Source organism: Hippopotamus amphibius, chromosome 2 (assembly GCF_030028045.1).
Source record: "Hippopotamus amphibius kiboko isolate mHipAmp2 chromosome 2, mHipAmp2.hap2, whole genome shotgun sequence".
In the NCBI taxonomy this organism is placed as follows: Eukaryota; Metazoa; Chordata; class Mammalia; order Artiodactyla; family Hippopotamidae; genus Hippopotamus; species Hippopotamus amphibius.
Genome location: NC_080187.1, coordinates 161,142,929 through 161,167,453, shown reverse-complemented (window position 1 = coordinate 161,167,453; position 24,525 = coordinate 161,142,929). Strand labels below are relative to the sequence as shown.

The 24,525-nt window shown below is 36.1% G+C and overlaps 1 protein-coding gene across 2 annotated transcripts in view; it reads left to right on the top strand.

Annotated features, from left to right (window-relative positions):
* The window catches only part of BRMS1L (BRMS1 like transcriptional repressor), a 34,694-nt gene extending 16,971 nt beyond the window's left edge, over positions 1-17,723 (top strand). Inside the window, exons 5-10 of one of the 2 annotated variants that reach the window (XM_057725278.1) lie at positions 9,662-9,758; positions 10,825-10,908; positions 11,521-11,585; positions 12,315-12,354; positions 14,613-14,739; positions 16,117-17,723. In XM_057725278.1, the coding sequence (XP_057581261.1) occupies positions 9,662-9,758; positions 10,825-10,908; positions 11,521-11,585; positions 12,315-12,354; positions 14,613-14,739; positions 16,117-16,234 (531 nt within the window). In that variant the 3' untranslated portion in view covers positions 16,235-17,723. Of the gene's footprint in view, positions 1-9,661; positions 9,759-10,824; positions 10,909-11,520; positions 11,586-12,314; positions 12,355-14,591; positions 14,740-16,116 lie in introns of both variants that reach the window. The other variant, XM_057725277.1, reaches the window with a different exon arrangement.
* The last annotated feature ends 6,802 nt before the right edge of the window (positions 17,724-24,525 follow it).

The window sequence follows — 24,525 nt, the reverse complement described above, 5'->3', positions numbered from 1 at the left end:
TTATACCCTTCTATCTTTAACAATGCAGCGATTTTTGCCTTAAAGTCTCTTTTGTCTCATAGTTAAAACAGATACCCTGGTTTTATTTGGCCTGGCATTTGCCTATTAAAAGGTTTTTTTCATCCTTTTTTTTTTTCCCTCTCACTCTTTTACGGCCTTGTATTTTAGGTGTATTACTTGTAAATAGCATAAGCCTTGATTTAAAATAAAATCTGCTTTAATAATCTCTGTCTTTTAACTGATGAATTTAGTCCAATTATATTGATGGTGATTATTTTGATATTTCATTCCAACCTGTTTTGTGTGTTCAGTTTTGTTCTGCTTCATCTTTTTTTTTTATTCTTTCCTGACCTTTATTGGGAGGTATGTGTGATATGTTGAGTTTTAAAATTACATCATAAAATTGTACCCTCTATTTCTATTTTAATGATTGGTTCCACACCTTCCATTTCTATATTTTAATGATTGCCTTAAATTTTCAGCATGCATACTTACATTGGTAGAATCTAAATATTAATCAATAACTCTGTCCTCCTCCTTAGAACTCCTGTAAAGGACCTTAGAACTCCAGTTACTCCCTCCCAAATTATAACTCCAGTTATACTTCCCAAAGGTATAGTTGTTTACTATTTTAGTTCCATCTTGTTTTTCATACTTTAGATGAGACGTTATTTTGATCTTGTATATTTAGTTCTTTTTAGCTTTATCTACTTTTTACTAGTTTCTTGTTATTGTTTCTGAGTTCAGGCATTCCTTGCAGGTTTATTTTTTGCCTCTTGAGGAACATCCTAGGCATTCCTCCACTGAGAGTCTCTTAGTGGTAAGCTCAGCTTTTATTTGTTCAAAAATAGCTTTATTTGTAAAAATTGTGGAAGGACAGTTTAGGGGGTTATAATGTTCTAGGATGACAGTTATTTCTTGTTAATGTTTTTAGAATCTTACTTTCCACAGTCTGTGCTAGAAGCCTACAGTCATTTGTAGATAACTTCTTTTCTTTCCCTCATGGTCTGCAAAAGCTCTTCTCTTTGTTGTTCTTCAGTTTCTCTACTGTGTGTCTCCATAAAGGTTATCTTTCTTTCCTAACTTGGTTTTGTTGTGCTTTCTGAATCTCAGAATTTGTTTTCCGTTAATTCTGGAAATTTCTCAGCTGTTAACTTTTCTGGCATTGTGTCTCTTCTGTTTTCTTTACTTCTGTTTTCTGAAACTCTAATTAGTCATATGTAAGTCCTCATTTGGTCTTTCCTATTTCTTAATAATTAATTCATATTTTTATTCAGTAAGTCATTATCTGACATTCTTCAGAGACTAATTCTGCTGTTTTTTTATTTCTGCCAAACCTCACAGCTTATTTCCTCATTTCATGATTCTGGAGGTTTTATTGGTAGAAATTCTGTGAGCCTTGGACGGAGGATGTAGCTCTTCAGATAGTATCTGCTTTTAAATATTTCTTCGAAGTTATTTCATCCAGGCATCCTGGTATGCCACTAGCACATGAATGCTTTAGTTTTTTGGTTTGGGATTTTCTGGAAGGTGCAGGGGCTGTATTTCAAACCCAAATATGTAGAAATCAGACCTGAGATGACATATTTTCAGGGAAAATTTTTTCCCCATTTATTGCCTAGGCTGAGACATATAGAATTCCCTCAGGTGGATCGTTTCAGTTGGTCTTTTCAGTAGAGGTAGCACCCTTCAGGGCCATGCAGGGATCCCAGTTCCCCCCCCAAGATCTTTCCCTTTTAACCAAATAGCCACTAAAAACCATGAGTCTCTGTCAAATAACCAGCAAAAACCCTCAAGGAAACCACAGCTTCAGTATCAGGTTAGAATGCTGGTTTCTAGTTCCTTGTTTATATTTGGTCCTTGGGGATATCTCTTATTTTCTTAAGAGATTAGCTATACCTTTAAAAAGATTTTTGTGGTATTTTATCTGAAATGTCTGTCTAGGTGTGGTGGGAGCTTTGTTTTGTTTTTCGTGGATACCTAGTCCACTATATTGCCATAAGTAAAAGTCAATAAGATATCTTCAAGTAATGTTTTTTACTAGACAATTATATTGATTTTCTTTCTCTTCCATCATTTTTCAGCTTTGAAAGTCCTCCCTCCTCCACAGAGATGCTAAATATTTACCTAAATTTCTTATGGTTTAGTTGTGGCTTGATATGTTGTATGTTTAATATATAATTAATATTATAATTACTCTGTTTAACTATGTAATTAATCTGAAAATATTCACCAGCATTTTAGATAGGAAATAAAGGGTGAATGGGAACTTACATTTAGAGTGTTATGTATTTTACATTCATTCTCTCATTTTAATCCTTACAACAACTTTATAGAGTAGGAATTCTCTTGATTTTTATGAGTGGGTTAACTAACGCTCAGAGAGGTTAGGTAATTTGCTTGGGGGAGGGGGTCAGACAGTTAATAAGCAGCAGAACCAGGATTGAAATTCTTTGGTCTTTCTAGGCATTCATGCAGTTTAGCATTAAATCTGAACTTTGTCATTCAGGGTTTTGTATCTCCTTATTCCTTAGTTCTGCTTTTGACTCATATAGAAATAATCTGAAAGACACACTGACAGTTGTCAGAATAAAAGTTTGATTAGCAACAGATAGAAAGGAGGGGCCAGAACCAGAGAGTAGACAGGTTCACGCAGATATGCACACAGAGAGTGCCAAAAACCACAGAGACAATCAAGGCAGCAGATGGCTTGTGTCAAATTAAGGAAGGAGATCTTATTTATAGAATACTACAATGTGCTGGACACTAAGGTGGGTGGAGATGCTTTATTTAGGTTATCTCATTCAAGCCTCCCCACAGAGCTGGAAATGAGTTGTAAGATGTGACAGCAGGTGGTAGCAAGGGCTCAGCCAGGCCCTTAGGGTTCAGGGTTAGAATTCCAGTTCTTGAAAAGATTGGTGAGAGCTCTTTAGCACTCTGACTTTTTGGTTGTCTGTTCATTTAATTATTTTTTTTTTCTGATTGTAACATTCATAAGTGTCTATTGAGAAAACTTGGGAAATAAGTCTAAAGAAGAAAATAAAAGCAACCATAATCTACCAAGCAGAGGTAATTACTGTTAATAAGTGTGCATATGTTTGTATAATTTTTTTTCACATAGCTGGTATGACTTATGTATATTATTTTGTATCCTAACTTTTTTATAAGCAGCATTTCATGAGCATTTCCTTATGGCTCTAAACACTTTTTTTTTTTTTAGGGTGTTTTTAATTTATTTATTTATTTTTAATTTTTGGCCATACCATGTGGCATGCAGTATCTTAGTTCCCTGACCAGGGATTGAACCCGTGTCCCCTGCATTGGGAGTGTGGAGTCTTAACCACTGGACCACTAGGGAAGTCCTTAGTTTTTGTCTATTTTTAAAAGTTAAAAAAATTTTCTTCTAGTTTCATTGAGATATAATTGACATATAGCACTGTGTAAGTTTAAAGTGTCCAGCATGATTTAATTTACATATATCATGAAATGATCATTATAATAAGTTTAATGGATATCCATCATCTCATATAGATACAAAATTAAAGAAATAGAAAAAAATATTTTTCCTTGCAATGAGAACTCTTCGGATTTACTCTCTTAACTACTTTCTTTTTTTTTTTTTTTTTTTTTTTTTGGCACACGGGCTTAGTTGCTCCGCGGCATGTGGGATCTTCCTGGAGCTAGGATCGAACCCGTGACCTCTGCATTGGCAGGCGGATTCTTAACCACTGCGCCACCTAGGAAGCCCCTCTTAACTACTTTCTTATGTAACATACAACAGTGTTAATTATATTAATCATGTTGTACATTACATCCCTAGTACTTATTTATTGTATAACTAGAAGTTTGCATAAATATTTCTGAAGGCACAGGCTGATAACGAAAAACAGCAGTCCCTCTCCCATCTCTATATTCTACATCCCAGCATCAATTTTCTATCTAAATCTTCTATCTACTGCTTCTGGAATTTACCCTCATATTTCTAAATAAAATCAGTTTTAGATATTACCTTTTGGTTTCCTATTATGAAAGCTGAGGATTCCATGAAAGTTCTCCTCATTTGATTCTTCTAATATTGTTATGTCACAAATTTTGTTTTTGTTGTAACTATAAAAACTGTTTACTCATCTAAGAGTTAACACTCTGCTTAAACTTCCCTTCTTGTGCAACAGTTTTTTTAACCTTGGAATTAATTGCTTCATTTATAGCTTGTTAGTTTTCTCTTATTTACCAGTCCAGCGTATTTATGAAAACCCCCAATGCCATTTTTCACATGATCAAATGCATTAGGTAATCCATGAGACCCGTTTCCTTCTGGAGTCCTCCCTGCTGAGAAGCAGCTTCACCCCTGGACTCCTTGTTCACCTGTTCTTCCTGCTCCATCCTTCAGATGCTTTCTAGGCCAGCTGCATCTGTCTTCATAGGTGTCTCTTCACCATCACCCTGGAAATTCCCTTTACATCTTTCCTGATAGATCTTTTCTTTTTTCAGCTTCATAGAGTAGCTTCTTGAAAATAAGTGTGTAGAAGTTAGTTGTTTGAGACCTCTTGTATTGGTTATCTATTGCTTTGTAATAACTTACTCCAAAATTTGTTGCTTAAAACAATATTCAGCATCTATTATTTTGCAATCTCTATGGTCAGGAATTTGGGAGCAACTTAGTTGGGTGATTCTGGCTCAGAGAATCACATGAAGTTGCAATGAAGAGGTCAGCCAGGGAAGCAGTTATCTGAAGGCTTGACTGGGGACTGCAGGATCTGCTTCCAAGGTGACTGACTTACAAGGCTGGCAAGTTATTGCTGGTTGTTGGTTAGAAGCCTTAGTCCCATGGGCCTCTCTACAGGTTGACTGAGGGCCCCCGTGACCTGGTAACTGGCTTCTTCTAGAGTGAATGATTCACGAGAGCAAGACAGAAGTGACAGTGTTTTTAATAACTTTGATTTCTGCCACAGTCTATTCATTAGAGGTGAGTCACTAAGTCCTGACCACACTCAAGGGGAGAGGAATTAGGCAGTACCTTTTGAAAGGAGGCATGTCAAAGATTTATTGGACATGTTTTAAAACCCCTACATCTTTCGTGTCCAAAAACATCTTAAGTTACACTTCAGAGTATGTAATTCTAGATGGTAAGTAATCATGTTTCTTCAGAATTTTGAAGGCATTTTTCCATTGTCTTCTAGCCTCCAGTATTGCTTATGAGAAGCCTCTTATCATTTTGATACCTGATCCTTTGTACGTGACCTGTTTTCTTCCTGAATACCTGTAAGGTGTTTTCTTTATCCTTGATGCTGTGAAACAGCAAAATGATGTGCCTTGGTGTGCGTCTCTTTTCACTCATTATGAATACTCAGAGGAAGCTTTCAATCAGGAAACTCATATGTTAGTTCTGGAAAGTTTCTTATATTGTTTTTTCTCCATTATTTTCTGTTTTCTCTTTTTGGAACTCTTATTGGTTGGCTGCTGGACCTCCAAGATTGATCTTTGAATTTTTTTATATTTCATCCATAATATATTATTTATTAAATATTATATAGATCTTATATATTATATTTTTCTTATATATTATATTTTTATTGTACCTCCCTCCTTCCACCCCCTCTTCCTTCATTCTTATTTTATTCTTTTTAAGAGTGTATTCAACTTTCTCTTCCAATCCTTTTACTGAATATTTTATTTCTATTTTGTATTTAATTTCCAAAAGCTCTTATGTCCTCTGATTACTCATTTTTTATATTTTTTCTAACTCCTATTCTTTTCTCATGGGTGTAATCTTTTTTCTCTATGGGTATTAAATGTCGTTGCTTTGAAATTTTTTTTATTATTTAATTAATTAATTAGTTTTTAAATTTATTGGCTGCATTTGGTCTTCGTAGCTATGCGTGAGCTTTCTGTAGTTGCTGTGAGCGGGAACTACTCTTTGTTGAGGTGTGTGGGCTTCTCATTGCGGTAGCTTCTTGTTTTGCGGAGCATGGGCTCTAGGCGCTCGAGCTTTAGTAGTTGTGGCACATGGGCTCAGTAGTTGTGGCTTTTGGGCTCTAGAGTACAGGCTCAGTAATTGTAGCACACGGGCTTAGTTGCTCCGAGGCATGTGGAATCTTCCCAGACCAGGGCTTGAACCTGTGTCCCCTGCATTAGCAGGCGGATTCTTAACCACTGCGCCACCAGGGAAGCCCTGGAATTTTTTTCTGTGTCTTGACTTTGTCTCTGTTTCTTTACACTTCTGTTTTGTTTGTCTCTATGTCTTTCATTTTGATGCTTTCTGCAAATAAGTAGTCACCTTTGGCCATCATTCATATTTAAGAGTGAGTCAGTAAAATCTGCCTGTGTGCAGGGCTTGTCAGCTGCTGAGCTCTAGATGTTTTCTTCTCTCTGGTGAGTCTACCATGATGAAGAGGGCTTTCTATCTCTAGGGCTTTCTATGTATTTTCTTCCACCAGACCCTCCTTCATTTCTTTCTAGATTTGGAAGTATAACTCAGACTTTTCAGAATATTCCCACCTTGCTCATATTCTTTCTTTACAAAGTGCACACTTGTGTGTAGTGTACGTAATGCAGATCTTGGGGTTCTGTCTCACTTTAGTTACCACATTCAGAGATTATGGCATGACATTGTGCCCCTTCCTTTGTTTATTAGCTGCATGTGTGTTTTGTTGATGTAGTTTGTACATATTTTTTGTTTATTTTATTATGTCTTAAGGAAGAGAGAGTTTATGATCTGGGTTCATTTGTAATCTTATGCAGCAGTTTCTCCCTACTTGTTGAATTCTGAATTTTTGGTGTCTGTAGAGTAGTAGTATGGATGTACAATAATTTAGGTAGCTAATACTCTATTATTGGATTTTACTTTGTTCCTAGTTTTATGCATTAGAAATATTGCTCTTGTGAACATCCTTTTACATACAACATTGGTTGAGGTTGTTATTTCCTTAGGATGGAATCCTTAGTGTAATTGCTAGATCAAAGGATACAATCAGTAAAGTCCTTAATACTTGTTTCTAAATTAATACTTTCCAAATTGTTGAGTTGGTTTATATCCTCAGTATCAGTTGGCATTGTTTATTATAATTGAAAAGAATAAAACAACTTTGCCAAGTGAAAAATAATATCATATAAATGGCAGTGAGTATGGACAGTATTTAGATTTTTCTTACTGATTTATCCATGCTTATTTAATTCCATCTTATGGTTATTAAGCCTTTATCGCATTGCAGATTTTTTTTTATTGCCTTCCTCTTACTTTTGCTTGCTTTTTAATGTTTTTAATTTCTGTGTGCATAGTTTTTAAAAAATAGCTTGTCTTTCTAATTTTTGTGCTTTGAAAGACTTCCTTCATCACAACATCAAAAAAAAAAAGAGTCACCATCTTTCCTTTAGTTCTTTTGGATTTCATTTTGTAAATTTAACTCTTTAGTCCATTAATTTTCTTTTTTTTGATATAACATGAGGCAAAGAACCTGAGTTTTTTCTCTATATAGTTAAACTCATTTTTCTGTTGTCATTTATTGTCATCAGGTTTCCAAATGATTTGAAAAGTCACCTTTTTCATAACATTTCCCATAACCAGGGTCTGTTTCTTGGCTTTTAAATTCTATTCTGCTTATCTTTTTATTCCAGTGCAGCACACTTAAAAAAAAAATGATTGTAGCTTTTTAACATGTTTTGCTCTCTGGTAATGCTAGTCTTTGAAAATCTCCTAGGAATCCAGTCCAGGTTGGGAACTGTGAGGTGCCTGAGTCAGGGAACTGCCAAAGGGGAGTTGGTTCTGAACCCAGGCTAGGGGGAGACGAGTACAAACACTGCGGCTCCCTGAAGTTGCCCTGATGAGAAAGCATAGGTGTCAGCCTGTGAAAGGGCTCAGTGAGCAGGTTTGCTAAGTATAGGCGTGGAGATTGGAGGGATGTGGGATTTTGAAACCAAATAGGTAATTATAATTAGTAATACTTTAAAAGCTAAATTATCCATTGACTATAGAAGCCTCTACAGGCAGCGAAGCAAGGGAGTTTGGATACCTCTTTCTTTTCCAAGGTGTCTTTTAGCTGCTTCATTATGACTTTCTTTCCTTCTTGGGGAAGGCTGTTGAGGGGTTGGGGTTAAGGAAGAGAAGAGCAAAGAAATAACAGTGAGGATAGATTCAAGGCACTTTTTTAAATTATACATATAATATTTTTAGAGATGCCTTTAAAGCTTCAAAGATTTCAGTCCCATTGTGGCTTTTTTTTTTTTTTTTTTAAATTGTGAAGAATGTTTGGTAGATTTATTTTAGAATTTCTACTTGGCCTAAGGCAAATTTATCAATGGAAAGCAAAGAGAATGCAGCAGTTAAAATTCCATATTCTTTTTTTTAATGGTAATTTTTATTTAAAAAATTATTTTGCTGAAATATTCTTAAAAGCAAAAGCTTTATCACTCCAGCTTAGCATTCAGAGTCACCTTTGGTTGGAGAATCCGGCTCTATTCATAGCTGTCACATGATCTTGACCGTGGCTGCAACCTGCTCTCCCTTTTTCTCTACTACGTAACATTTCCTGATTCTTATGGTACAGTACAGATAAGGCTAGAATATCCGTAGACTTTACCAAAGGCAGAGGGGTAAGTAAAAGGAAGTAAGCACAGAGAGTAGCATGTAATGAGGTAATTTTTCATATGAGATCTAGTTTTAGCCTTCTTCAGCTTTGCTTTCTCTCTAGCTCCTAGATTGCTTCCAATTGACAAAAGCCATCTTTTCTCTACCACTCAGGAGAACCTTCAAGCGTGTATAGACCCTAAGTTTCAAACCCCAGAGAGAGGACTTCATAACTGACACTGGGAATGCTGAAAATGGACATGGCTTATGCCTTCCACAAGAAATCATAACTAACTGTTTTCCAGTAGTCTCTACAAGATAGTCGTATCTAGCTATGTCCCAGTAGGCTGATATCCTTACTAGAGATAAGCCTGTGGTGGGTGGGTGGGTGTCATAGCTTTTTGTATAATGAATCTATGTATTATACTGGTGTTCATTCTGTGGCTTTTAAAACAAGGGATACAGTGGGCTAGAACTAGTAGACTTGGATTCTAGTCTGATTTACTAGTGAATAGTCTTGTCTCTAACTTAGCAAGTGACTCAGTCTTTCTATAGTTTTGTTAAAAGATTTGGATATAATTAGCCTGTAATTTTATGATTTTGACTATAATTGAATTGTTTAAAATAATTATAAGTCTATACTTGGAGACATATTCGTCTATTTGAATATGATTCTGAGATATTAGTGAGGAATTGTTCTGATGAGAAAAAATGATCCATTTTATAATGATATGCTTTATAGGACAGGCTGTCCTTTGTGGTGACAGGTGGGACCTGGTTATATTTAAAAGGGGCCATGGGAGCTTACTATGAGGTTTTTTTTTCTTCTTTGAGTTTTTAATAAAGTAAATATTTGCCTCTTTATTACATATAAATTTAGATGTTCTTAAACAATTTAATTGTATGTAGTTCTCCCTATATTTAGATTCTGTATTTTCTAGTTTTAGTTCATTCATTTATTTGGCATTTTATCATTAAAATTTTTAAATTGAAATTAAACAAAAGCACCGTTAAAATACTGAGTTATTTGGTACTCTCCGTTAAGATAATCCGAGTTTTTCTTTCTACTTAACGTGTGATCTGTTTTTTTTTTTTCAGAGTGAGAAGCTTTTATTATATGATACAGTGCAGAGTGAACTAGAGGAGAAGATAAGAAGGCTTGAAGAAGACAGGCACAGCATTGACATTACCTCAGGTAAGGGGAATGCTGTGACTGTCACGTTTAAGTGACACTAAACCTTTGGTTTACTGAGGTATCTTGTAGTTTCTAGTCTCCTATACGAATGTTATGTAAATGAAGTGTCCTCATGAGAGGGGAAGGGGGAAGACTGCTAAAGAATCTGATATGATTGTGATTGTTGCTTTGATTTGGACTCTTACTTCAGAAAGACGTAGAAAATGGAGCACATGAAAAGGAACAAAATATCAACAGAAGTGTGACAGGAACTATAGGCATAAGAATAGTGTACTACAAAAATAGTCAGGATGTTGTTGTAACATAAGGAGACATTGGAAGACAGCTACAGTGTATGTTCTTTCCTCTAAATCTCGAAAAATGGTCATGTGGTAGAAGGAATAAAACCCTTTCCTCTTTGGTCCCACACAAACTAGGACAAACGGATGGACTTTCCAGGCAGGCAGATGTTGGTCTCAGAAAAAGGAAATACTAAAAATTAGATCAGTCCAAAGTGAAATGGCTTTTTCAGGGGTATCATGGAAGGCTTTCTGTACTGGATGGGAGATTTACTGGGTTGTCTTATGGTTCTTGCATGTGTATTATTTTACTTGTTATGAAATTCTGTTTCTCCGGTATAGAGTAGGCGGAGTGGACAAGCAGAGCTGTAATGCCACTGCTCCGTTACTTCCAGTTGGGTGACCGTGGGTGATGGTTACTGTAGCTTTTCTAAATGTCTCCTCGTATAATTGAAGTAATGAGACTCTCTGCCTCAAGGGTAGCTTTGAGGATTAGTTGACACCATTCATGTGATGTATATTTAACAAAGTGCCTGGCATATGTTCATCAGCTATTAGTCATTAAATACCAAGTTGAATTTTGCTCTAATAAAAGCAGAGGAAAATTCAAAATATATAACTACTCATGAAATTACATATAATCTCATATATATGCACAGTATACACATATATACAGTATATAAACATAGCAACCAATGAAATTTTGCTACCATAAAATTATATAGTCTTTTTTTTCCTCCTCTGAGCTCCAGAAGTCAGCTAATACTTCATTTTTATGTACTTGCTAGAGCTGTGGAACGATGAGCTTCAGTCAAGAAAAAAGAGGAAGGACCCTTTCAGTCCTGACAAAAAGAAGCCAGTTGTTGTTTCAGATATCCTTTTTCAAACTTCCTGGGGGTTTTTTTTTTTTTTTTAATGTACATTTTTGCATTGTGCATATCTTTGCGACTTTTGTTAGTATCTATTGTCTTTATTTGCATGATCCTGTAATAAGCAAAAGGTGATTTATAAAACCAATTGAAGGCAGAAGGGTATAGTTTAGAATAAGAGAGGTAGGGAAGGAGTAGAAATTTAGTCATGATCTAAGCATGATTGCTTAATTCTCATGTGTACTTTTAAACATTTTTAATGTCCCTAAAACTGGAGTGTCTTTAAATTAATATGTGCATTCAGTCTTGGCATTCCTTTTGGTACCCTTCCCTAACTCCTGCCTTTTTCCCCGCTCCTCAAAACAGTGATTAGGTTGGTGGTGTATCTTCCTATCAGTGGTACCATAGGATTAAGAGAATATGGTTATAACATCTGAAGTACTGAACATATTTATCCTGGTATTAAGTTTTTTGAAGAATAATTTGAAGTCCGAATTTAGCATGCTGAAGGTTTTTGTCCAGAAGTCATTGTTCCATTCTCTGAAAAACAGAAGTTTGGAAGTATAATTTAAAAATGTGAAATTCTTACAGCTGCACTGACCTTGACTTTTCAACGTCCATATATAGTTTATATGCTACAAGATCTTGATATTCTTGAAGACTGGACAACAATAAGGAAGGTATGATTAAAGAGCAATGGAATACAAACATATTTTTTATAGTCTACTTTTTAAGATTCTGTGATTTTTCACTAATACATCAAAATACTATTGTAAATATGCTTTACTTTGCAATAGTCTCTCTAAGGCAGTTAATACTAATACAGATAACAGTGGATTGCAAGAGTATTTTAAGAGAGGCATGTTAGCTGTTTGCGTTTTTTCCGGTGATAATGTAATTAATAACTTTTGCAAAAGTACAAAAAAGTGTTTATTTAGGTTGCCCCAAAATAATAATAAATTACCATTCTGTGCCTACTTCTTAGCCTGGTACTGGCTCATAGAAGGCACTCAGTAAATAGTTGTTGAATGAATGAAAGTGATTATTTGAACCCTTATTATATGTCTTGCATTCTGTCATTAAACATTCAAGCATTATAGGATTTTCTGTTCTTGTGGAGACTTGTTTTCCTATTAAATTTTTCCGTTTTCAGAAGCTTCTTTGTTGAGAATTTTAGATTATTTCAGGTATTGATAACACCTCTAGGAGATAGTTATTCTTTTTATATGTATTCCTGTGGTCTTAGACAATACCAATTTATTGAAGCAGCTAAAGGTCATGTTGCATTGTGTTTGTTATTGAGCTTATCAGTAGTGTTGTATATATTAAATAGATACCGAAATATACTCTGTCTATGAACTCAGATATCTTTCTTCCTCTTTTTTTTTTTTTTTTTTTTTTAAATTAAGGCAATGGCTACACTGGGTCCACACAGAGTGAAAACAGAACGTAAGTCATTTAGTCCGAGTTCAGAAATCTTCTCTATGGAGACTTTTTAAGTCATCTACATACTAAACCACTCCCCCATCACTGGTTTCATTTCATCAGTGAACACTACCCCTGGAATTATGAGGAATTCTTCTGGAGTCTTTGCCTCATGTAAAAGTTTCAGGATTTCTGAGTGGAATGTATTTCTTCTTTTAGTGTTTCAACTACATTAAATTGCTAATAATGGGTCAGTGATTTTAAAAGTATTTACTTAGTGTTTTTTATGGGTTCAGTAATTCTATAGGGGAGGTGTTAGGAGTCCCTGGATGACCTTCGGGGAGCCTATGAATCCTCTGAAATTGTAGGCAAAATTTCTTCTGTGCCTGTGTCTTCTAGGAGAGAGATATAGAGTGCTAGCAGTGGGGTTCGTCAAGAAAATGTACACACCACTAAGATTTACACATTCTGATATGCCTTAGTACAATTTTTATCAAATTATACTTTCACTATTTTTTTGAAAGTCTGAAATTACTGCCAAAGTAGTGATGGGCATTATTGTCTAGGATAACTTCCTCTGTTTCTGCCTTCTTTCACTATGTATGAGATTTTCTAATCCTAAGAACAATGAAGCTAGAATTTTAAAAAAACATGTTTTAAGTATGGAGTCACATTCCAGTAGATAACCTGTAAGAGATCAATTTCTGTTTTATATTCAACCCAAGGATTCTTCTTTTTTTTTAAATTTTTTTAAATTAATTTATTTTTATTATTGGCTGTTTTGGGTCTTCATTGCTGCACACGGGCTTTCTCTAGTTGCGGCGAGCAGGGGCTACTCTTCATTGTGGTGCGAGGGCTTCTCATTGCCGTGGCCTCTCTTGTTGCAGAGCACAGGCTCCAGGCGCGTGGGCTTCAGTAGCTGCGGCACATGGGCTCAATAGTTGTGGCTCATGAGCTCTAGAGCGCAGGCTCAACAGCTGTGGCGCACGGGCTTAGTTGCTCCGCAGCATGTGGTATCTTCCTGGGGCAGGGATCGAACCCGTGTCCCCTGCATTGGCAGGCGGATTCTTACCCACTGCGCCACCTAGGAAGTCCAAGGATTCTTTTTTAAACTTTATATGATGTCAGGAAATTGTTAGCCATATTATACTAGACTGCTTCCCTTGGGAATTAGCTGGAAGGGTAACTACCTAAATTCTGAATGTTTTTGAATCATGGTTTCCTTTTAAGAGTCTCACTACACTGTTGAGTGGGTCTCCTCCCCGACCCTTGTTATGTTAGCTTTAGCATGTGTACTATTTGTTTTCTTCATGGCATTTACCACAATTTGTGATTTTTTTATTGATTGTTTACATGTTTACCTGTCTCCTGAGAGAATTGTAAGCTCCACAAAGGTCAGAAACATCTCTCTTTTAGTCACAGTGCTCAGAAAACATTTGTTGAATGAATGAATCAGTGAATACTTATTGAACACCTTCTATATACCAGGCACTATTTGAGGTTTGGGAATACAATGGTGCAAGAGATGGACCTCCTGGAACTTCCTTGGGAGGGGGGGGAAGAATAATAATGCATATATAAATACATAACTAACCAGTTAGTGACAAATTGTAATAATTGCTGTGAAGGAAATATAAAGCAGTGATGAGGATTAACTGAGGAGTGGGTAGAGGGGTTGGGGAAGACCTTTCTGAGGTGGTGACATTTGAGTAATGCAGAGGTGCCTGTTTCATGGTACGCTTTTGACAATCTGCTTCTATAAAGAACGTTTTTTTTCTCGGCATGGGTTTATCTGATGAATCTCAAACCATTTCTGGGATTTCAAAATGGAAATTCTACTGAGGACATTTTCTTTTTAGGATCAAAGCCCTGGGGAACTCTGGGAATATATATTAAACTTTGCTTTTTTGGAAGTGTTAGCTACAGCAGAGAAAATATGAAAAGTATAATTTTCAGTGGAAATATGACAATTCAGATTTTAAATCTTAAAGTTGGCCCTAGTAATTGATTATGTATCTGCTTCTCCTTCTTGCACTTGTCTAGTTAATTGATTTATTGTATACTGTTTAGCTTTATTAAATAGCTATATTAAAAACTTAGTGAATTATAAAAATGTAAGAAATGAAATTCTCTTGTTTCTAAAAGATTTAGGTTTGTTATCTAAGAAATATTTTTAGTGTTGTTTCACATATATGCATGGATTGGTATTAATACTTAATGTTCTGCACTTTTGTTCTGACAATGTCTTATTAATATAACAGTTCTTGAACTGATCCCTTTAGCACCTGTGAAACTGGAAAAACACCTGCACAGTGCTAGATCCGAAGAGGGAAGATTATATTATGATGGTGAATGGTATATACGTGGACAGACAATATGTATTGACAAAAAAGATGAATGTCCTACAAGGTAAGAAGCCTTTATCATTTCAGTGCTGCTCAGTTTTAGAGTTTACACATTGTTGTCAGTAAATATTTGCTGCTTCCATAGTGCACTTGTAATACATTATTAATTGCCTATGGATTCTTTTTTTTTTCTTGATGTATGATTTGATTAGCATGTTTTGCACACCAGTATTAATTTTATACACCAGAGTTACATATTAAGTTCATGGACATAAGCATGAACACAAATGGAAGTGTTGGAATTATTTAGCCAGGTAAGAGATGCCATTTGTTAATTCTTGTAATAGATAACTTGTTATGATCCTAATATTGACCTTTAAATCAGACTATTATGAATTTAACAGTGTGCTTCCACAGTGTGGCTCTATTAATACTTAACTTTTTGGGGTATATTACAGTATTCTGGATTAAAAAAATTTGCATCAATTAGAATGGGAAAAGAATTGAAAATTAACAAAAACTCAGAGTAGTGGTAATTAAAGTATAACTTGAAAACTGAAAATTGCCTTTTAAAAAACTCTGTCTAGACTTAAATAAAGTTTATATAATTATTTATAGAGCCTTCTAAGTTTTATCTGGTGTGGCCTTTGGAAAATATTAATGTCCATCGCTGCTCTAAATCCTTTAGTAGTTTAGGATTTAATTCTCAGAGTAGTAACCTTCTACAGTAAGAAAATATCTTTTTCTAGGTATCAATAGTAAATAAAGTGCGCTTAGTATAGAATACTCATTTCAGGAGCACTATGTGTAGTAACTTTTCTCATAGAAGCTCATTGAGCTAATTAATTACTGGGTTGTATATGATACCCATGGACTCTTTGCTTTATTTTATTGCTTTTGAGACATTTAAGTACTACTTAGCATAAATGTGGTTAAAAAGGAGATGAAATAGCATAAAAGAAGATTAAACAAATATATTTTTAGAAAGATTTCTATGTAAAGGTTAGTAGTGTTAAAAAAAAAATCTGTACAAGTACCATAGATGCTTGACACTGGAAATTAAGGTTGGTATTTGAAAAATTTCCTACAGCCAAGGCTGATATGAGTCGGAGGTGTAATACTATATAAGGAGTGGTTTTTTTAGTCCACTTTTTCTTCTTTTGGAGGTGGGGTAGGATTGGAGTTAGGGACAATGCTTTTAATAGTTCTAATGGTAAATTTTACCAATTCTTAAGAAAAGAAAGATTATCTATTGTGTTGCTGAATGTGATATGTGATATTTTTGACAGCATGGCCTGCTGATAGTCAGCATTCTGGTAAATGACAATTACATACCTGAATCTACTCTTATAGTCCAGCTATTTTGGTCTTATAGTTAGTGCCCTGAAATGAGTGGAGGAGGCATATTGTAATTCATTCATTCATATTTTTTTCTTTTTAGTGCTGTAATTACAACAATTAACCATGATGAAGTTTGGTTTAAGAGGCCTGATGGAAGCAAATCTAAGCTTTACATTTCACAGCTACAGAAAGGAAAATATTCAATTAAACATTCATAATCATGATTTAAGTGTTATCTAAATCTACCTTATTAGTGTTACCAAGTATGATGTGCCATGGGAATAAAGAAATATATTCAATAACTTAATATTCTCATCGAGTCATGAGAGACTGTGTATTTGTAGGTAGTACTCTAAGTAGACTCATGTTGATATGTTATTAAAAGAGACAGTAATAAAAATTTAATCATGATGATTACATTTATTTGCCTTTTCGGTCCAATGACCAATAGTTATATATGGTAGGGGTTTCTTACTAAACTTTTTTCTTTGGTTTTTGTGTAAATCTGTCTTACCTTTAGTGAACTATGTTAGCAGTGGCTACAGTTATCTGCAGTTTTCTTGATTTTCAATATCTCTGTCACTGATCATGTATTTGTAAATAAGCCTGGTAAAATGTTTCCTGTAAATGGTTTGTAATAGCACATTCGTGTTAAATCAGAATTGAAATTTAAACATATATACATGAGTATGTATAGATGACATGATCAGCTTATTTAGACCTGATGGCCTTACTTTACAATCTTGGTTTACCCAAAATTAAGCTATTGGGTTTGAAAGCTAAAAGGAGCACTTTTGTAGACTAGCAGCTTTCCTTCTCCTCTTCCTTGATTGTATGGTGGTGACCTATTTTTACAAATTACACTTCATCTTGATTAGTAAAATTAGTGTCAAGTAATAACATGCTTCTACCTGTATTTCTTGTAAACCTTTAGAGGGCAGGTATTTTATGCCTGTTATTTATGATGCAGTATGTAAGTGGTGGACAGTAACTGACAGTATTGTGGTGCTTGCTGTACATGTCTGATCTCTTGAAGCAGATTTTAGTAAGCATTTTCCAGAGGTAAAACTAGGTTCGTATGCTAATTTTATTCCTAGGGCAAAATAGACAGGGATGATCTCCTTGAATCTATCTCCAAATTAATATTTTTATCTTTGGTGTTTCTACACTTTAAGGCCACTTGGTGCAATTTAGAAAGTATTGGCCTCTCTTCCCCTATCCACATTCAAAATTAACTTCTAAAACCTCAGGAGCAGTACAGAGAATTGAAACCCTCAATATGGGAGCACTGTTGGCTGTAGTATATACTAGGGTACAACCAAATCAGGTATTCCTGGTGGTCGTGTGCACTTTAATTTCTGTTATATTGAGACCTAAGAGGATGAGGAAGAGACCTACTTATTAACACTTAGGGCAGGAATATCTGCATTTTTTTCCGTTTGTTTTCTCACTATTTTACCTCTGCAAAGATCTTTCTGTGCAAATCACTACTTCACAGTTGCCAAGTGTTAAAATATTTAACTTCTGAAATTCATTATCAGCAAAGTTATGTATGTTGTTCTGTTTCTAATTAACCTTAGCAAATGTACATATGTCATAATCTGATAGTATTTGACAGTACTTATGTATACAATGTTTCATAAGCATTTTTAATAAGATTTGTATTTTTAAATTTAGTATATAATAAAAAGATGTGTTTGAGGGTCACTCGTAGTGTCTTGAATGACCTGTGTATGAGTTATTTTATTAATTGTAACCTGTCTACTTCTAAGAAGGATTTGAGCCAATTTACAGTAATAGATATGGAGTGTTGGAGTATTGAACAAATGGTTCTGCTTCCCTAAACCACAATTCAAACTATCTATGTTTAGATATTTAAGACAGCTAAGTTATACTTAATTTAAATATATGCATAGGTGTTCTACTTTAGTGACAATATACTGTATAAGTTCTGAAGTTGTTTTTTTTTTTTATAAATTTATTTATTTATTTTATTTGTTGGCTGCATTGGGTCTTCGTTGCTGCACGTGGGCTTTCTCTACTTGCTGCGAGCAGCAAGGGCTACTCTTCATTGTGGTGCGCAGGCTCCTCATTGTAGTGGCTTCTCTTGTGGAGCATGGGCCCTAGGCGCGTGGGCTTCAGTAGTTGTGGCACATGGGCTCAATAGTTGTGGCTCATGGGCTCTAGAGCACAGGCTCAATAGTTGTGGCACACAGGCTTAGTTGCTCCATGGCATGTGGAATCTTCCCAGAGCAGGGCTTGAACCCGTGTCCCCTGCATTGGCAGGCGGATTCTTTACCACTGCGCCACCTAGGAAGTCCAGTTCTGAAGTTGTAAGTAGAAAGTTTTTATTTTAAAAACTATGATTTAGTACACTTACTTTCGAAACTTCAATTTTTATATTATATGTGACTGTTCCATAATATTGATACTGGTTCAGGTAAGTGTATGCATGTCTATGATTGAAGTACTATGAAATATATTGATGTTTTGTTGTTGGCAGTTTGCCATTGGACTTCTGGTCAGATGGTTTAAGTTTAGGGGAACTGTTAGAATCTGCAAAATGTGACATAGCAGCTGCTGGTTCTATGTTTATGAGCAGCCTCTGTCTTAGGGTCAACATCTGGGCCTCTCTTGTCACAGCTTCCAGGATTTCATGGTTAGCCTATCCTTTCCTGACATTTCCCATTAAAAGAATCTAATCATCACTAATCCAATTCATCACTAATAATTATTAGCAAATACTAATGTACACCCTCATTCTGTCCCTTCTCACTGGACACTGAGTACTTTTCATTGCAAACTTCTTCGCGTAAAGGTTGTTTGGATATACGTATTGTTGCTCAGAACTCAAACACCACTGACAGAACGATGTACGATCTTTTTTTTTTTTTTAAATAAAGGCTCCCCTGCCTTTACGATGTACAATCTTAAATAATTGATTATCATTTAAAAAGAAGAACAAGGATGTTGTCTGTTATTTCTGATTTTATTTTTGTATCCAGTAAGTCCAGTACACTAAAATTGAACTAAAATGATAAAATGGATATAGGATGAATGCATACACTAGTTAGGATTTATTTAGTCTCTTGCTAAGTTGGAATATAAATGATTTTAATTGCTAAAGGTAAGGAAATGTAAAATATTTTTGAAAGAACATGAAAGCTCAGAACAGGGTCAGGGAGAGTGCATGATCCTTATATTGTCTTCATGGATGAACTACAGGAAGTGTGCCTGATACATCAGGTGGGATTAATTGAGGCGATTTCCCTCATTGGTCACTGTGGCCCAAAGTCTTGCCCTTTACTTCATAGGCCCAGAAACTTAAACTTCATCCGTATGCCGTATTATGGGCTGAATTGTGTCTGTCCACTTCCGCCGCTCCCTCAATTCATATTTTGGAGCCAGCATACCCATTACCTCAGAACGTGACCGTATTTGGAGATGGGGCCTTAAAAGAGGTGTGATTAAGTTAAAATGGGTGTTAGGTTGGGCCCTCATCCAATCTGAATGATATCCTTATAAAAAGAGGAAATTTGGACACAGAGAGAAATTTGGACAGCAGATGTGTGCAGAGGGAAGACTGTGTGAAGACAGAAGTCTGCCACCTGCAAACCAAGGAGAGGCTTCAGGAGAAACCAAACTTGCTAACACCTCGATCTTGGACTTCTAACCTCCAGAACTGTGAGAAAATACATTTCTGTTGTTTAAGCCACCCAGTCTGTGGTATTTTGTTATGGCAGCTCTATCAGACTAATAACATGCCTGAGTTGACAGCTCTGGGGCGTTAGACTGACCCGCTCACAGTGGATTGAAGTGACAGCTGAGTGTCAGTTTAATAATTTACACTGAGAGGGAGAACTGACTCCTCAAGTCAACCACTTGGCACATTTTTTCCTTCTAGAAAAATCTGTGCGAAAGCAAACTTGGAATCAAAAGATTGTTTTGTGGAAACCTCCAGGAGTCACCCGTCTTCTCATGAGGTACCCCCTTCCTGGTGCTGGACACATTGTTATAATCTCATTTTTAAAAACATGGGGTTGAAGTATAGTTGATTTACAATGTCATGTTGATTTCTGCTGTACAGCACAGATTGTTATATATATTCGTATTGATATTCTTTTCCGTTATGGTTTATCACAGGATGTTGTATATAGTTCCCTGTGCTAGACAGTAGGCCTTTATTGTTTACCCAGTCTATATATAATAGTCTGCATCTGCTAATCCCAAACTCCCAGTCCATCCCTCCCCCCACCTCCCTCCCCCTTGGGAGCCACAAGTCTGTTCTCTGCGTCTGTGAGTCTCTTTCTGTTTCATAGGTAAGTTCATTTGTGTCATATTTTAGATTCCACATATAAGTGATTATATGGTATTTGTCTTTCTCTTTCTGACTTCGCTTAGTATGTTAATCTCCAGGTCCATCCATTTTGCTGCACATGGCATTATTTCATTCTCTTTTATGGTTAATATTCCATTGTATACTTAAACCACATCTTCTTTATCCATTCATCTGCCAGTGGACGTTTAGGTTGCTTCCATGTCTTGGCTATTGTGAACAGTGCTGCTATGAACATTGGGGTGCGTGTATCTTTTTGAGTTATAGTTCCATCTGGATATGTGCCCAGGAGTGAGACTGCTGGGTCATGGCAACTCTGTTTTTAGTATCTTATTTTTTATTTTATTTTTTCCTGGTGCTCTGCTAACTAGGATCTTCCTGTGCAGGCCTGGTCCACCGCCCCCCTCTTAGTTCTTTCGATGCTATGTACTGTGTTTGCCATGCTGCCTAGATGACGGGGCCACTGTGGCCCCCGGCTCGTGGGCAGCCACTGATAATAAGACTTGTAATTTGAGTGCCTGCCGTGTGCCGGGAACTTTGTTTAGTATATAAACAGAAAGTCATTGTTTAATATTTTTCATGGTTGAAACAAAATCAACATAAATATCAGAATTCTGATATGCTTACTTTATAAATTTACCACATATGAGGAATTTCTGGTCATTTTTTCTCAAGGTATGTGAGGCAAAAGATTGTGGCAGAACTTATATTTTGAATGTTCTTAAACTTAGCTGATTATCTCAAGTTGCTAATCTTCCTGAAAAATATATATATGTTATATACATTCTCTATCATCTATCTACCTACCTACCTACCTATCTACCTACCTATCATCTGTCTATAACTAGAAAGCAACTATACGTCTAAAAATTCTTTGCTCCTAAACTTGAAGTTAATATATTATCTTTCAAAGAAAATTTATTAAAGAAGGTCAAGGGGAAAAGGTATGTAGTAACAGTCTTTAGAGTGCATTTTCCCTTTCCTTTTCCATTTTTCTGAATCTAATAGAAGTTTGAAGTGGGTGAACTTGCCAGGAGACTGCACATTCTCTTGAATGGAGAAGTGCCATAATAGTTGTCCAGCAGCGGGCCACATGGTAGCATTTCATCTCTGCTAGTGAAGATGACAATTTATGTTAAACTGCTTAGAAAAACAGATCCTTAGGCAGAGGCTAAATGATGCCTGCTATTAGTGGGATGTTGAAGGAAATATGTTTTGCTTATTATTGAACAAATATGAAAGTGGTATTGCTAATGGCAAAGATAGTAAAGTGTTTTCACTTCTTTGAAGATAAATTTATGATTTCAGTATATTATGTTTAAGTACATTTATGGGTAATTGCACTTATTAAGGAAAGCTGATTTTTAAAAAAAAGACTTAAGGCACTGTTTAAATTATTCATTGGCTATACCAGTTTTTGATTTTGAAGCTTACACGCCACGGTGTTAACCTATATGTGTTTTATCAGTATACTTATACATGTATAAATAATAACAGTACCCACTACACAAGGGCCAACTTGGTTTGGACCTTTCCTACACAACCTTGAGCTGTACCGTCCCTCATGCCCAAGGGTCCATTGGGGGTCTCAGGCTTCTCATAGTCAGGGGAGCCCAAGGGTTGTGTCCACTCGTTCCCCTTCCCCTCCTGTAGAGCTCTCCTCTCCCTCCTCCTGGTGAAATTCTTAGCTCCAGTCATGGTCATAGCCCAAGTCCACTCTGTGAGGCTGCCGAGATGGGAGGAGACCAAAGAAGGAGAGGATGCTGGTCTGCCCAGTGCCTGCAGGATGCCTCCCATGTCCTCTCCTGGTTCTCTGGACTTCCTCTTTTTCTCCCTCAGTTTTGAGCTTTAAAAGATTCCATAACTTAACTTGGTTGTTTTTCTGCTAGGTAAATAAAATCGGGCACAGCAGGACCCATTATTTACGTGAAAGGAATATTACCTGTACTCTTCTGTGCTTCTTTTTTTTTAATGTCAAGACTTTTAATTAATCACCTTTAAAATTTTTTAAAGAATACATATGTATATATATTCCTTTTCAGATTCTTTTCCATTATAGGCTATTACGAGATATTGAGTATTGTTTTCTGTGCTATACTGTAGGTCCTTGTTGTTTATCTGTTTTATATATAGTAGTATGTATCTGTTAATCCCAAACTCCTAATTTATCCCCCTCCCCACCTTTTCCCCTTTGGTAACCATAAGTTTGTTTTCTGTTTCTGTGAGTCTATTTCTGTTTTGTAAATAAATTCGTTTGTATCATTTTTTAAAGATTTCACATATAAGTGATATCATAGATATGTCTTTGTCTGACTTACTTCACTTAGTATAATACTCTCTAGGTCCGTCCATATTGCTGCAAATGGCATTATTTCATTCTTTTTTTATGGCTGAATAATATTCCTCTGTGTGTGTGTGTGTGTGTGCATGTGTGTGTGTGTATCTATATCTATGTATCTAAATCTGTGTCTCACATTTTCTTTATTCAGTCAACTGTCAACGGACATTTATGTTGCTTCCATGTCTTGACTATTGTAAAGAGTGCTGCTTATAGCAGGTGTTTTATTTATAAAACCCGGAACTGATTTCTTTTCTCTCAGGGCTGGACTTCAATTCTTGTGCCCAGCACTCCAGTTCTACTTTTTCCAGAAACTGCTTCTTCCCGCACCATGTGGTTCCAGGGGGAGCATCCATCTCTCTCGTGCTCTGCCATTCTTGGTCACCATTGTTTAGATGAGGTGGGTCTGTAACTCAGCCTGCTCCAACTGGAACCCTTCCCTGGAATCTTTCAAATTATATCCGTGGAAAGGGAGTCAGTCTCCCTTCCATAATGTAACTGGCAGGACAAAATAACCAATAGGCAATTAAGTTTCCTGCCCTGTGGAGAAAGATGACATGGAGACCTGAAGAGATGAGAGGTGGACAGGTAGTTCTTGGCATTTAAATTCCTGCTTCCAGCTGACCCACAGTCCACCTGCACCCAATCTTCCTCATGCTACATGAGTCTTCTAATAAATACCTCCTTTTCTAATTGTTTTAAAGCTGAGTTTCTGACTCTTACAACATTTATCATGAACACCAGGGCTTCAAATTCTATTGATTTCCATCTTAAAAAAACATAATAGACTTTTATGATTTCACCACAAATTCAAGGAATAAAACTAAGGGTATTGGTAGAATTGCAAACGTTCATCTGAGAAAGAAAAGCCATCCCTGACAACGGGGAACTGTCTGGCACTTGCCTTGGTGTTCTCTTGAACATAAACAATTGCATAGAACACCAACATCAAACAAGGCCACTCTGTGCCCACAACGAAGTGAGGCAAAAAACCAAGATGCTGCTCCCCCTCATAATCTTATATAAGTATAGACAAAACCAAGGTCAGCCTGCCAACCACAAAAATCCGAAACCTTCCCCTATCCTGGCTAATATGAACAGCTGCTGCTGTTTTATCAATGATGGCTTTGGCCTTGTTTCATTTCTCCTGCCTTATAAATAATATTTATTAAGATGTCCAATCACAGAAGTGCCCCAACTTCCTGACAGTTTCCCATCCATAGCAAAGCCCCGCTTCCATGAACCCAACCCCAAATCTCCTACTACAAGCTCAAATCGTCTAAGCCCTTTCTCACACCTTTCTCAGAAACCCACAGTTCCCCATGGTGTGTGTGCTCCTTCGCTGCAGTGAGCAGGAAACCCAACTTGTTCAACTGCAGGTGTGTTCCTGGTGGTCTTTGGATGGAGGGCATTGACACATGGAAACTTTAAACCTGTTTTGTTTGAAGAGTTTGTTTAAAATTAGATTTCGTCTAAAGATACTTAGGTATATTCTGGACACTGTTCTGTGAGGTCCCAGTATATAATTATAGTTATAATGACTGATAAAATACTGTAGGCTTTGATTTTCAATTATATTGTAGAAGAATCATAAAAGACAAGGTGAAAGGGCATTTCATGAAAGGCACTTGTACTGCTATCTAATTTAGAGAGCACTTTGCTTCCCCAACCTGAAAATAATGTTAATATTGTAACTACATTAACCAGGGACCGTCTCCTGGAAATGTATAAATTGTACTACAATTGCATTTTGATTAAAACCTGAAGGTGGCAGTAAATTCCTACAAGACTTAGGTGCTTAGCTTGGAATTTGTATTTTTTCTTCTAATCATTCA